Raw genomic sequence first — 14,383 nt, 5'->3', positions numbered from 1 at the left:
TGGCAGAGGTAGGAGGCCGCATACCTGTTTATGAGGTTAACATTTTAAACCCAACTCTAGATGGATTCCTTATTGGCTGAGCAAAATGAGGCGAGACTGAGCTTGATAACATTTCTCTGTTGGTACAGAATGCAGTAACTTTTGGACCCTTCATTCAATCCCAAAATGTCAGGGAATGTTATAGAAATCAATGGCCAAAGTCCTATTGATTTTGAGGAAAACTGGAAAGGGGGACATACAGAGCTCCTTCTGTCTGATTTGCAAACCCAGCAGTTTCATTCACCTTTGTAACTTTCTAGAGATCAACTGGTTGACAGCAGCCATCAATACCTTGCAGCATAACAAAGCCCCATCTCAACTGTGTTCATCATCCCCATAGTTTAAAATGTTGACACTCTGATTTATCTCCCAGACAGAAAGAGGGGGGAAGGAGGGTTGGAGGAACAGGGGGCACATAGGAATCCCTGGCACAGGGGGAGAATAATCTTGGTATGGGGAAGGAGAGGATAGAGAGCCCTTGGCATTGGAGGGAAGGGGGTCATACTGCCCTGGCATTTGACAGAGAGAGGGATGGAGGCACACACGGAGTCTTTGTCATCGTAAGGAACAGAAGAATAAGAGACATGGGAGAAGGGGCACAAGTAGCTCTTGCCATGGGGGAAGAGGGGAAAGGAGATGAAGGAAAGGGAGGGGCACAGAGCCCCGCCTGGCATAAGGGCTGGGGCAGAGATTGCAGGGAGGGGTATTAGAGGCTAACAGACAGGGGTTAGGGGGATGCAAATAGCCCCTGGCAGGTGCACTGAGCCCAGCCTACAGAAGCAAGGAAATGGACAACTTCTAGTATAAAGAACAGGAGTACCTGTGGCACCTTAGAGACTAACAAATTTATTTGAGCATAAGCTTTTGTGGGCTACAGCCCACTTCATCAGATGCATGCAGTGGAAAATACAGTAGGAACGAACACACACACACGAGTTAAGGTGAGCTATTACCAACAAGAGGGGAAAAAGAGAGAGTGTGTGTGTGTGTGTGTGTGTGTGTGTGTGTGTGTGTGTGTTCCTATTGTATTTTGCACTACATGCATCCAGTGAAGTGGATTCTAGCCCGTGAAAGCTTACGCTCAACTAAATTTGTTAGTCTGTAAGGTGCCACAAGTACCCTTGTGCTTCTCGGGGATACAGACTAACACAGCCGCTACTCTGAAAACTCTCTAGTATGTACAGGGTGGTGAGCAGCACCATTTCTGCGCTCTCGGCCACAATAGGGACCAAAGAGGCCAGCCACCCAGCCCCTCCCCCACTAGACACACAGCCCTGGCCTGGCTGTTTGAATGACTCATTCTTTTCTCTGCCGTCCCCACCCCCCTTTTCTAATTCTCGCGAGCTTTGGCCACTATAGACGCGATGTCCTTTAGGGCGCTGGGGGAGGGGGGGGAAACGGATTGATTGACAGGAGCGGCAGCCAATAACTTAGGCGGACGGCGAGCCCAGCACTAATGGTGGGGCGAGGGAGGCGCGGTCCGCCGCTGGCTGATTGATCCCAGCCGTGGCGTCGCTCAGTTGGAGCGAGAACATTCTAGAGGTGAGTGCGCGGCAGCCATTGCAGGGGCAACCGGGAACCGTCCCCTTCGGCTTCCGTTGCGCCCGCCCCTTCCCTTCCCAGGTGACGCCGTTAACGGTGCCCTGATTGTATCTCCCCTGCAGATTGACTGGCGCCGCCGCTGCTGCTGATTCCGCCCGCCCCAGGACGTTCGGACCCGGCGGCTGCGGCGCCCGCCCTCCCTCCGCCCGGATATAAGCGCCCCTCGGCCCCGTTCTCCTTACACACTCGGCTTCGTCGCAGCCCGGGGCGAGCAGCGTTGGGTTTATGTCTTTATTGGACGAAAACGGTGAGTGGCTGCGGGGGGGGGGGGGGTAGCGAGGCGCGCTGTGAGGGTAGCGCGTGTGGGGACGTGGGTGAGGGTCCCGGGGGTGGCGGGTGATTGAGGTCCGGGCAGCCTGACGGGGGTGGCTGAGGTACTCTAGGGTGGGGGGAAAAAGGCGGCGCCGCCGCTTGTCCCAGTCGGGTGGTCTCTTCCCGAGTCCCCACGCGACGAGGCAAAATGGCGGCGGCTGGGGCCGCGCCTCGTGATTGGGGGCGGGGGGGGAAGAGAGCGAGCTGTGTGGCGCAGCTAGAAATCCGCAGCGCGGGGGGAGGGGGCTGCACTTCAGTGGTTACGTGGCGGGGGGGGGGTCCTGCCTGAGAAGCCGCGGAGGCCCCGCATGCGCGAATGGGGCGCTTCTCCCCCATTTTCTGGTTAGGGCTGACTCAGTGCTTAATTGCTGCATTTATGACTCATCCCAGAGCTGAGTGGGGCGGTTCGGCGGGCGGGAGGCTGCTCGCTCAGTGCGACGGGCTCGGGGGCGGTGTCGTGCGGTGGGTGGCGGCTTCGGTCGCCAGCGGACAAAAGCAGCGATGTGGAGGAGGCCACTTTTCTGTCTTCCTCCCCCGACGTACCTGGTTCCTCCCTGCTTCCGCAGCCACGTGCGTAGGCCACATGATGGCTGCTTTTAGAAGTGCTGTGGAAAGCAGTGCCGCCTCTGATAGTTCTCCTTCCCCACCCCCGATAAAGGGCTCCTTCTAGCTGCTCTGGGGCAAAACTAAGCCGAGTGCTAGTGATCAGATCCTGTAGATCAAGTAGTGTAAGACGATCCTTGCGTTTTACAATACAGAGGACTTATAAAGATATTAGTTGCACTTTCTAAAGTTGGCTTTCACTCCATGGATTTTACAGGCGTCCCAGGGGAGAAGAGCTGCTTGCTATATTGGAAACGGGGAGATGTGGGCACAGTTAGGTGTTCACTAACCCTGAGGAAAACAAAGGAAGCATTATTTGTGTCAAAACAAGCTAATACCTTTATGTCCCCTGCTACACCTCAGGGTTCACACTTAGCTGCTTTTCTTGATCAGTGACTGTAAATGACTTCCAGTTACTGCTACTGACTAAATATTAGGGAACAGTATGTTCAGTATTGAAAAGTACATTCTTGTACAAAATACTTCAACTATAATGGTAAGAGAGCACATTTCTATCCAAATACGTTACCTAAACACCTCCAGTTGAAGTAACAGTGGTAGCATGTACAGTATTCTAAAGAACTGGTAAGAATAAACTTGTCTCAAGTGCAGTATCTGCCTAAATGGCTGAAGTCAGTATTTAATCAGTACAGCTTAGAAACTGAACTGTAAATGTACAGCAGAAGTGATGCAATAATAGGGTTCTTCTGAGAGATGAGGGAAGAATTGGGCAGTTAATGAACATGTGTGTGCCACAGAAGTAGGAGGTCTAGAAATGCAAAACGTCTTAAATATTTGGGGGTGGGAGGGGGATATGTGCTATATCAAAGGTGCAGAAGGAAGTTGCTGTAGACGCATAATGGGGCCGCTACACTTAAGCGATCTTATGGGTGGAAAGAAGCATTGGTTAATGTAGCCACTTAAATTCAGGAGAAAAGCAAGCTGTTGGCAAACCATAACACTTTAGCAAACTATACTGTCACTTCTATATTGCCAAAAACATTGCTTATTCATCTGGTAGATAGGTATTTCAGTGTTCTGGTTGACTAGATACAAATAAGCCACACACTTCACTTTAAAATGAGCATATTCAGTTATACCATAACTAATGATTTGAGGGCTGTTGTTTTTCCTTGCCTCTTTCTTCCAAAGCAGTCAGACTTTCACCTCTTGTGACTCTAATAGCAAGGCTGTTATCTGACCTTCTGTGTCAGGCAAAGGATTGCAGATTTAGCCCTTTTATGCCCACTTCTCATTAGGGGGACAAATTAGAGTGGGCTGCAACCCTCTAATTAGTAACCTGGCCCTAATTGGGGAGGGGGAGACAGCTGCTGCCTTATTAGCCTGGGGCTGCATAAAAACCTCAGGGGAAGGAAGCCAGGGGAGAGCAAGAGGAAAGGAAAATAGCTCCACTCCCTCCTGCTTGCAGAAGGTGAAAACTTGTATGTGGTGTGAACAAGCCTGCGAATAAAGTGCACCAGTGGTTACAAAACCCAGGGTCTCAGACTGACTTTGAGCCTAGCAGAACTTTTTACATGGCAAACTCATTCTTTAGCTGTCTCAGTATGCTCTAGTTGAAAATTGGGGGCAGAGGGGAACTTGCACCATATGACAAGTCTGCATTCTACAGAACTGCAGATGTTAACATGTACAGCTGAGGAACTGCTGCTGTAATAATGATACAAATTGAGACTACATAGTCAAACATAACTGACTTCATGCATAGGAAACTCTTCAGACCAGCAGAAATAAGTCTACTTAGAGAATAACTAAAATATCAGATCCAAGAACTATTAAATAGTGTCCTGCAGCATAAATATACTTCATGGAAAGCTTTCAGCTGAACTTTTTTTCTTTTTAAAACACTTGCAGAGCTGTTGCGCAGCCATTGGTACCTGTATTGGGGGAACATAGCATACAAGCAAGAACCTTACAGCCTCAGTGGCGAAAACTTTTTCATGTCAGAGACCGAGAACTCTTGCAGTCGTTTATGTCATCCCGTCTTCTCCAGACAGAAGATACCAAAAAGCTGCAATCAAAGATCTCTTCATCTTATTGATAAAGCTACTAATAAGACAAAATGTCTGTCAATGTCAACCGCAGTGTTTTGGATCAGTTCTATCGCTACAAAATGCCCCGTCTGATTGCAAAGGTAACTTTCTAAACTCTGATCAGAGTATAAGCACTATTTATATAGAGCTTTTTATCAGTATGACTCTTGTAAAGCATTTTGAGTCAGTATCATCCCCACTTTACAAATAGGAAACCAATGTAAAATTAAGTGACTTGCCCACGGTCACCTGGCAGGCCAGTGACAGAGCCAGGACTAGAACCTCAGTATCATGAGTTCTAGTGTAGTACTTTATCCACTATACCACACTGCCTCTCTCTCATAAATACTGATACTGCTTTAAGCAGTGTTTTACTTTGTAGCAGTTCTTAAATGACTGACAGTGTTGTGGCATTGACCTTGACATGAATACCTAATTATGTGACTTTAACTTTTTTCTCTCTTAGGTTGAGGGCAAAGGAAATGGAATAAAGACAGTTATAGTCAACATGGTTGACGTTGCAAAGGCGCTTAATCGGCCTCCAACGTGTAAGTAACTCTTAAAGTAACATGAAATTCCCTCACGGGTTTTTGGCCTTCATGGTGAAAGCGGGAGGGCACTACTTTGTAGGCAAAATATGGATATGAAACTAGCACAACACTGACATGGGCTTTAAAGTTTAAAAGGAAATTATTATTATTTCTAGGGTAAAACACTACGTGGCTTGAACTTCTCTCTTAGAAAGACATGACCCAGTACAGCATTATACAGTAACCTCTCTTACAGGATAGTAAGAGAACTAGTATACAGGCCAGGTCTGGCTGCCGGGATCTTGCTGGCAGGCTTTTAATGTGCCAATTTTTGTCTTTTTGAAAGATCCCACCAAATTTTTTGGTTGTGAGCTGGGGGCACAGACCCAGTTTGATGTTAAGAATGACCGTTACATTGTCAATGGATCTCATGAGGCGAATAAGCTGCAAGACATGTTGGATGGATTCATTAAAAAATTTGTTCTCTGTCCTGAGTGTGACAATCCTGAAACTGATTTGGTGAGTGTGTGGTCTTTGTGGGTTTTTTCCCTTCTCCCCTATGACCAAACAGGCTTTTCTGGTATTAACACACAGGACTGACTTATTCTTAGATATTAATGTGCACACATTGACTGCTTCAAGTCAATTTCATGCTGATACTAGTGTCTAGGTGAAACTTCATTCAAAATAGCTGGTTCAGCTGAAGCTTGATATATAATTCAACTTCTAAAGTATTGGTCTGGAAATGTTTCCAGGCTTAAACCATAACAAAAGGAGACATCAGGCTTGAGATATTAAAGAATAATCGGTTATACAAAAATTACTATTAGCATAACTGTCATACACAAACTGATGTGAAAAGTTTCATAATCTGTTTACCTGAAATCTCAGTATTGGCCTCTTTGAATATTATTGTAAGTTGTGGCATAAAGTAACATCAAAAGTTGAATTCAAGTTTTAATTTTGACTTTCCCTCTGGCAGCATGTCAATCCCAAGAAACAAACTATAGGTAACTCTTGCAAAGCCTGTGGCTATCGAGGCATGCTTGACACAAACCATAAACTCTGCACATTCATTCTCAAAAACCCACCTGGTAAGTGTTATGTTTTTGACTCTTTTATAAAGGAAGCAATCCAAGTGTTAACTTCTAGCTGAAATAGACTTACCCTTCTATCTATGTCTGAGGGTGGGTAGAGTTACACAAGCTACTTTTTCCCTTCGCTGAGGACTTAATTGGTTACTCCATGCAAGCAACACTCTGTGGCAGATATCCAGTTGCCTGTCTCAATTTAAGCTTGCTATAATAAAAAAGTCTAACCTATTCCAGTGCTCTCTGCTAAATGAGGTCATGTGTTATATAGACTCTAACAACCTATTTGAACTTGCAGATCAGAAAAGTCACATTCATGTTACTGCACACTAGCCCCTACCCAGCTCTTTGTGGGCCAGACTGCTTCCCAGTCCCTCCACAATGCTTATAAAAAGCACACTGACCTATATCTCCTGAGAACAATTGTAGGTTAACCTTGCAGGCATCAGCTTGTTAGATTTATGGGAACCAAACTCAAAATGAGTAATTATAGCTCTGCATGCTAGTTGCCTGTAAATGCTCTATGCAGGGCTATAGTGCCAAAACCCTTATATGAAGGCAGAATGTCCCCATGTCAGACTTTCAAAAATTGCTTTGAAAGTCTTTCTTCCAAAACTCCTTGCTCTCCTCTGGGAGTCTTACTTTGTGTTTAGTGCTCGGTGTGGTTCAGTCTCCCCTCTAAGTGAGAACTGCAGCTTGGATTTGAGGATGCAAAGGACCAAGAAAACATCACTGGTTCTGCTAATAAGATTTTGTGACAGGTACAAGGGTCTTCAGTCTGTTTCTAATAGATCTGTGAAAGTGGCTCAACTCAAGTTTGTGGCTTAATATGTACACCTCTATCTTAATAAAAGTTTGAGCTAACTGCTTCTTCAGCTTCAAAACTGGTGACTTACAGCTTCAAATATTACTATAGTAACTAGTTGGCCCTGCCCAACAAGTGCAGGGAGACATCTGATACACTTTTGTCTGCTTAGCAAGAGCTCTTATGAGTAATGGCTGGAAACAAAGCTAGAAAACTCAAACTGAAAGGCCTCTCTCAACAGAAGGTGACAAACTGCTAAATTGGCTTACCGTTGTCCTCAGGTTCTCTACTTATTTGAAGTATTTAAATCAAGCCTTGGTTTTTTTTTTTTTTTTTTTTTTTTTTTTTTTTTTTTTTTTTTTTTTTTTTTTGTCAACTGCAAGTTAGTGACTCTAGTTCAGGAAATACTAGGTGTAATTCTGTGGCCTGTACCAACGGTTCTCAGCCAGGCATATGTGTATCTCTGGAGGGTACCTTCTAGGAGGTAGGCAACTATCTAGAATAGTTGATGTAATTTTTATAACAGGCCCCATGGAAAAAGCACTAGCAAAAATCAGTTGTGTGTGTTTTTTTTTTTTTTTTACTGCTCTATTAAATTTCATTCATACAATGACTGTCAGTGTTTCTAAAGCTGGGGGTTGCAATTTTAGAGTGATAAAAATGAACAATGCAATTTTTCAGTAATGTGCGACTTTTTTTGTGAAGTACTTTAAGTGAGTTGAAACTTGAGGTACATAAGACAAGACAAATCAGCCTCCTGAAAAGGGTACAGTAGTCTGGAAAAGTTGAGGACTATTGGCCTATGCTATGGAGGATTTTGGGCAAGAGGAGCATAGTGATCTCTTACGGCCTTAAACTCCTACCAGGTCTCTAGTGAAAGGCCTGGTGGATGTGATATGCACTCTTCACCAAATCATGGCTCTATTTAAAACTTGGGAGAAGGAATATTACTTAAAATATGTAACCCCTAAACTAGGTCTCCATAATCTGTCAAATTGTGGCTGTTGGTTTCTAGCCTTGTTGGACACGAGGGATGTTGCTTTTTGTCTTAAGACTAACTTCACCCCATGCTGTGTAGGGTCTGCAGTGTTGGCACAGCCTTCACATTGGGGGAGAGGTGGCACCATGAAAAGAAGCCTTGGAATACTGAATAAAACTGAAACTTCAAACTAGGTTATGTAGGGATTTGGTACACTTGAAATAGCGCTGACAAATTGTCTCACTAAGTGGAGATCTTGTTCCTTCTTGGAACCAAATTAAAGTATAAAGTCTCTTTACTTCCAGAGAACAGTGATACTAGTACAGGAAAGAAAGAAAAGGAAAAGAAGAACAGAAAAGGCAAGGATAAAGAGAATGGTTCTGTGTCTAGCAATGAGACACCATTGCCGCCACCACCAGATGAACTTGACCCTCCACATGTAATGGTAAGTAGACTTCCCAGAGACTTGTAAAGAACAATGAAGTTGGCTTATAAATTAGACTTCAAAATTTGTGTCAAGTAACACTTACACTTGTAACTATCTGAAATAGTGATCCCTTTATCACAAGATCTGCACTGAAAACGAGCTGTGTAGGTAGCCCAAGCCTCTTGTGATGGTAAGCAGCTACCAAGCATGATATTGAAGTCCTTCCTGCTCCTTTGGCACTTCCTAAGATGAGGGGGGAGGAGAGGATAGCCTCATCCCATCCTCAGCTCTGCAGTTTTAATCCATAAAGTGGGTTAATGGAGTTAGTCAGCCACTAGACTACTTTATGTGGTGGGGGGGGGGGGCAGCAGCAAGCTAGAAACATGACTAAAATACTAAGCTTAGAGCTAGCTATAGAAAAAGCTAACTACTGTAATCGCCAGAGAGATGCCTCATGAATAACTTAAGGTGGGGGGCAACCCTGTGAATTTGAGTACTCCCTTGCCCACTTGCACACCAAAAGTACAGAATCACAGTAGAATCTACCTTGGAATGGCCTTAGTATTATGCCCATAAGCAGATCATCACCTTTTTCTTTAAGAGCTGTTAACTCTGTGAATTCTCTTCCTCAGGAGGATGACGACGATGACTGGGGTGAAGACACAACTGAAGAAGCCCAGAGGCGCAGAATGGATGAAATCAGTGATCATGCAAAGAACCTCACACTTAGTGATGACCTAGAAAGAACAGTAGAAGAGAGAGTCAACATATTATTTGACTTTGTTAAGGTAAAACTGCAGTTTTTTCTAAAGAACAGTAACTCAAAATAATACTAAGGTGTAGCAGCTTTCTAACTGATTTGGGGGTGGGGATTTATAGGCTTGTTAGAAGCTGAGTTGACTAATTTCTCACCTGCAGAAAAAGAAGGAAGAAGGTGTCATTGAGACTTCTGACAAAGATATTGTAGCAGAAGCAGAGAGACTGGATGTAAAGGCTATGGGCCCTCTAGTTTTGACTGAAGTCCTCTTTGATGAGAAGATTCGAGAACAGATAAAGAGATATAGACGCCACTTCCTCCGTGTAAGCCTTTTAATCTTGCACCAGTTTTAGTAGCCTCCATATATAAAATCTGACGCTAAGTGGCTTTTAGTACTTCTTGCTCCTTTAGTAGATGAAGTTCTTGATACTATGGCAGAACGAAATGTCTGCAAGAGAACTCATTCTCTTGTCCCTTAACTCCGCAAACCAGTGGTTCTCAAACTGGGTTAAGACCCCAAAGTGGGTCACAACCCTGTTTTAATGGAGTTGCTAGGGTTTGTGTTAGACTTGCTGGGGCTTGAAGATGAAGCCAAAACCTGTGGCCCGGGGCAGCAGGGCTCAGTTTAAGCATCCCTGACCTGGGCTGAAGCGCATTGTAAGAAGGCTGAAACTTTTGAAGATTGATAGTTGTATGGTTTTATTACAGTTCTGCCACAACAACAAGAAAGCTCAGAGATACCTTCTCCATGGCTTGGAGTGTGTAGTAGCCATGCATCAATCTCAGCTTATTTCTAAAATTCCACATATCCTGAAGGAAATGTATGATGCAGATCTCCTGGAAGAAGAGGTCATCCTTAGCTGGGCAGAAAAGGTACTTGAATAGTGTGTCTATTAGGTAGACACTGTACTACATCTCAGTTTCTGGAGCCAGGGGGAGGTGTGGCATGATGTGGTCTGATTCATATAGTATTAATGTACAATGCAGGTCTTCTGAAAGCGTAGACTGATGAAGGTATGGGTGTAGTTTTTTTGTGGCTTTTTGTTAAAGCCAAGCCCAGCCACCTTGGACTTGCTGAGAAGTCCCTTATTGAACCCCTGTCTCTCCTTGCTCATAACTTTTTTTCAGTCTTGTAGCAACTTGTGTGCTAGAGAGGTTAAAACTTTCTTTCTTGTAGGCCTCTAAGAAATACGTCTCAAAAGAGCTTGCTAAAGAAATCCGCATCAAAGCAGAACCCTTTATCAAATGGCTGAAGGAAGCTGAGGAAGAGTCCTCTGGTAACGAAGAAGAGGACGAAGATGAAAATATTGAGGTAAGAGGACTGGTTTGTATCCTGGTTCCCTCCTCCCCCCCCCCCCCCCCCAATTGGAATTCTCCCTGGGCCTGCATGCCTAAGAAGCAACTAATGTTTCCTCTTTTTAAGGCATATGGCTAAAACTCCACTAGTCTCTGCCTTCTGCATCTTTTTTCTTCTCCCCAGTCCTTTTCCCTCTGTACGCTTAGGTTCTTTTACAGATTCCTGTCTTCCCATAATATAAAAACTTTGCCAGCTAGGACAATGCAGTTTTTTCCAATTTAAGCTTTCAAGAGTCTAGATAGTCAACACGGGGTGCTCCAGCAGTGTCAGCCTTTTAAAATAAGGAGCTCTAGTACAAGCAATAAAAGCTAAATTTAAGAGTAAACTGTCTAGCCTTTGCTGAAGATGCAGACTGCTGTTAACATCTGGTGCTTCCATTACAAAAACAAGGTAAAACTTCTTAGCTATAAAATAAGACTGTTCTTCTAAAGCTCCTTGCAAGTTGTAATTAGGGAGAAATGCATGTCGGTAAAACAAACTCATTATTGAGTAATGGGGGTATGATGATGGGTAGAACCAAACGGTTTTGGAATATCTTTTAGATGATGACACAGTGCTCTGACTATGGTTTCAGACATGATATGCCATTATGCTGCAAAGACTGCAGACTCTCCAAAGTGAATTAACTCATACAGGCTTTGTACATCTAGCTTATACTTTAGCTGCACTTACATCAGGGGTGCCCAGTGCAGTTCCCACAGGCACTATGGCGCCCACTGGGGCATCCATGTGCACCTGTCTGCTGGCCATCAGACAAGCAGCTGCTGAAATGCCACCATGAAGCAGCAACATCAAGAAGTGCTACCACCAGATTTCAGCAGCAACATCCCATGATGTTGCTGCTTCACAGCAGCATTTCAGCAGCTGCTTATCTGGCAGCCAGTCTTCAGTGGCTAGTTTTGTCAGACACCCACCCCATGGAAAAGGTTGAGGACCACTGACTTATACCATTGTTAAGTAGGTGGAGAGTGTCAACACTATTATGGAAAATAAGGCCAATGGATGTCCTTAAATACTAAATATCTTGTCTCTCTAGGTGGTGTATTCCAAGACTGCCAGTGTACCTAAAGTGGAAACTGTGAAGCCTGTAAACAAGAAAGATGATGACATTGATATTGATGCCATTTAAAAGTTATGCAACCTAGCTTCCAGTGTAATACTGCAAACTGCTCTGCATTTTTCTTCCAGAAGCGCAACATGTACGTGCACAAGCTGAAATGGCTTAACTTCATACTCCAAATGTCTTTTACTGTGACTGGTCTTGTTTAACTAACTATAAACCAAACACCAAGCAGTCGTGCATCAGTGAACTGATCTAGTTTGTTAATGGCATGTTTTTCCTTTTAAAGGCTGTGTTGGACACACATTTGGAACACATTTATACAGCTGTGGGAATAAAGGATTTGGTTTTGGTCAACCTGAGAGTCAGAGCCATCACTATACAGTTATGGCCATCTTGAAGTGAGACTGGGTTAACATGTCTAGTTGCTAGCAATTTGGCATGGAGAGCAATGGTATTCTGCTCCTGCCTAGAAGGTAACAGAAAGCTGCTGAAAGGAAATACTGATCCCTGGTGGGGATTCCAATATGCAGGCTTTTTTTTTTTTTAACTTTTGAATCTCTAGCAAGCTCAAAGCAGCAAGAGCCACTAGTGACTGGGTCTCAACTGGCAGACAAAACTAGCCTAGCATTCATGCTATCATAGGGCTAAGACTTGATTTTTGTTCTTTTAAAAAGTGTCACTCTCCATCTAGGGTCCATATTGGGCCAACATATGGACCCTAGCTGTGCCTGCTTCAGCCTGCCTTTGATAAGCAGCTCTGAACTTGCAAGAGAGAACAAGACTTGCTCCAACACTCATGTCTTCCAGTCTAGTGTCCAGAGTTGAGTGTAAACGATCACATTTATTTTAAGTGAGTTGTTCTTACTACCCCTGTGATTTAAAAAAAACCAAATCAAAATTAAATGGAAGTAGAGACATATCTAAATCCCTACTCTAGCTGTAATTCAAATGTCTATTCCTCTTGGCAAAAAGAACTGATTTACTTAACAAGTTTTAAAAATCAACTGAGGGAGGATTAGTTAGTAAAGGGTTGAAGATAATTTAAAATTGGGCATGAGGAAAGGGGTGGTTTGAGCAGAAACCACTCAGACTAGTCTTTAATTTTTGCTTCATGCAGTGTAACTTAATTATTCCTTTCTCTAAATATATCTGCCCTCTGCTGTGGCAAACTCAGTTGAACTTGGACAAAAGTAGCTTTCTTAAGCTAGGCAAACTGGTTTTCAGCATGTTGTCTGTAGACTAACATCTAAGGGATCTGTGAAAAGTGACCATGGAAATAAAGTTCTTCTTCGAGTGATTGCTCATATCCATTCCAGTTAGGTGTACGCGCCGCGCGTGCACATTTGTCGGAAAACTTTTACCCTAGCAACTCAGTGGGCCGGCAGGTCGCCCCCTAGAGTGGCGCCACCATGGCGCTCCATATATACTCCTGCCGGCCCACCCGCTCCTCAGTTCCTTCTTACCGCCCGTGTCGGTCGTTGGAACAGTGGAGCGTGGCTTAGCTGACCTCCACTTCCCTAGCTACTCGTTTTCTCGTATATGATTATGCAGTTATAACACTTTTATATATATATTTGTATGGTTATACGTGTTTTCTTTGCTAACATGGTTAGTTTAGTTAGCGGGGTTCAGGAAGTAGCCCCTTCCATGAGCCCAGTGCCGGAGCCATGCATGGCTCACCGGGTTTTAAAAGGGGCCCGGCTTGCCAGAAGCCGCGGCCGAAGAGAGATCTACATGACTCCTGTTTGAAGTGCCTCAGGGAATCACACTTGACAGATAAGTGCCCCATTTGCAAGGCTTTTAAGCCGAGAACAAAAGGTGCGGGGCTTTCACTTACCCCTCCACCTTGGGCGCCGAGCGATGTTCAAGCGGCGGGCAGAAGCGCCTCCTCGGCACTGGACCCCGCCGGTACCACCAAGGCCTTTCGGCACCGTCGCCGGCACCGATGTCGACTCGGCACCGCTCCCTTCTTCCGAGGTCGAGAGAGTCTACGATTCCTGCTGGTGCCTGGCGGCTCCCCGGCACGCGCCGTGGTTGAGCCCCCTGCTCCCGCTGCTTCCGTGCCACCTGCATCGCAGCCAGAGAGCTCGCCTAAGTTGCGTTATCCGGCACCGTCACCTGCAGAGGCACCGATGACTTCGGCTCCGTCGATTCCAGTCCCCCAGGACCATGGAATCCGGTGCCTGGCAGCTCCCCGGCTCGCGCCGTGGTAGAGCTTACTGCTCCTGCTGCTTCTGTGCCAGCTGCACCACAGCTAGACAGCTCGTCTAAGATGGCTCGCCCGGCACCGACGACGTCGGCACCGTCGATCCCGGTCCCATGAGGGCCGTAGAATCCGGTGCCTGACGGCTCCCCGGCACGCGCCGTGGTTGAGCGTATTGCTCCTGCTGCTTCCGTGCCAGCGGCACCGCAGCCAGAGGGCTCGTCTACGTCGGATCGCCCGGCGCCGACACCTGCTGCGGCACCGATGTCGTCGGCACCGTCGATCCCGGTCCCACAAGGGCCGTAGAATCCGGTGCTTGACAGCTCCCCGGCACGCGCCGTGGTTGAGCGTATTGCTCCTGCTGCTCCGTGCCAGCAGCACCGCAGCCAGAGGCCTCGTCTACGTCGGATCACCCGGCACCGACACCTGCTGCGGCACCGATGGCGTCGGCACCGTCGATCCCGGTCCCACAAGGGCCGTAGAATCCGGTGCCTGACGGCTCCCCGGCACGCGCCGTGGTTGAGCTCCTGCTCCGGCTGCTTCCATGCCAACCAAAGCCTCTGA

At 45.8% G+C, this 14,383-nt stretch overlaps 1 protein-coding gene and 1 non-coding gene across 2 annotated transcripts; both read left to right on the top strand.

The window, feature by feature from the left end:
* The first annotated feature begins 1,472 nt into the window (after positions 1-1,472).
* On the top strand, positions 1,473-12,494 carry EIF5 (eukaryotic translation initiation factor 5). The gene is made up of 12 exons (XM_030558686.1): positions 1,473-1,581; positions 1,704-1,888; positions 4,429-4,708; positions 5,074-5,155; positions 5,484-5,656; positions 6,120-6,231; positions 8,318-8,457; positions 9,072-9,227; positions 9,358-9,519; positions 9,905-10,069; positions 10,374-10,508; positions 11,590-12,494. Exons 3-12 carry the CDS (start codon positions 4,637-4,639, stop codon positions 11,680-11,682), a joined length of 1,290 nt encoding a protein of 429 aa, XP_030414546.1. The 5' UTR covers positions 1,473-1,581; positions 1,704-1,888; positions 4,429-4,636; the 3' UTR covers positions 11,683-12,494.
* Positions 6,387-6,510, top strand: LOC115651776. The gene has a single exon (XR_004000443.1). It is a non-coding gene; the product is annotated as a small nucleolar RNA SNORA28 (small nucleolar RNA).
* Positions 12,495-14,383: the final 1,889 nt, after the last annotated feature.

This window comes from Gopherus evgoodei, chromosome 4, assembly GCF_007399415.2.
Source record: "Gopherus evgoodei ecotype Sinaloan lineage chromosome 4, rGopEvg1_v1.p, whole genome shotgun sequence".
Lineage (NCBI taxonomy): Eukaryota > Metazoa > Chordata > Testudines > Testudinidae > Gopherus > Gopherus evgoodei.
Note: the sequence above shows the minus strand (reverse complement) of the source record. Positions and strands in the feature narration are given on the sequence as shown.

What these genes read in the sequence shown, in the direction of transcription:
- EIF5 (XM_030558686.1), top strand. Translation starts at nt 4,637, where the DNA reads ATGTCTGTCAATGTCAACCGCAGTGTTTTGGATCAGTTCTATCGCTAC. An exon ending in TGCCCCGTCTGATTGCAAAG is followed by an intron (nt 4,709 to 5,073) that starts GTAACTTTCTAA and finishes TTTCTCTCTTAG; the next exon opens with GTTGAGGGCAAAGGAAATGG. An exon ending in TATTATTTGACTTTGTTAAG is followed by an intron (nt 9,228 to 9,357) that starts GTAAAACTGCAG and finishes TCTCACCTGCAG; the next exon opens with AAAAAGAAGGAAGAAGGTGT.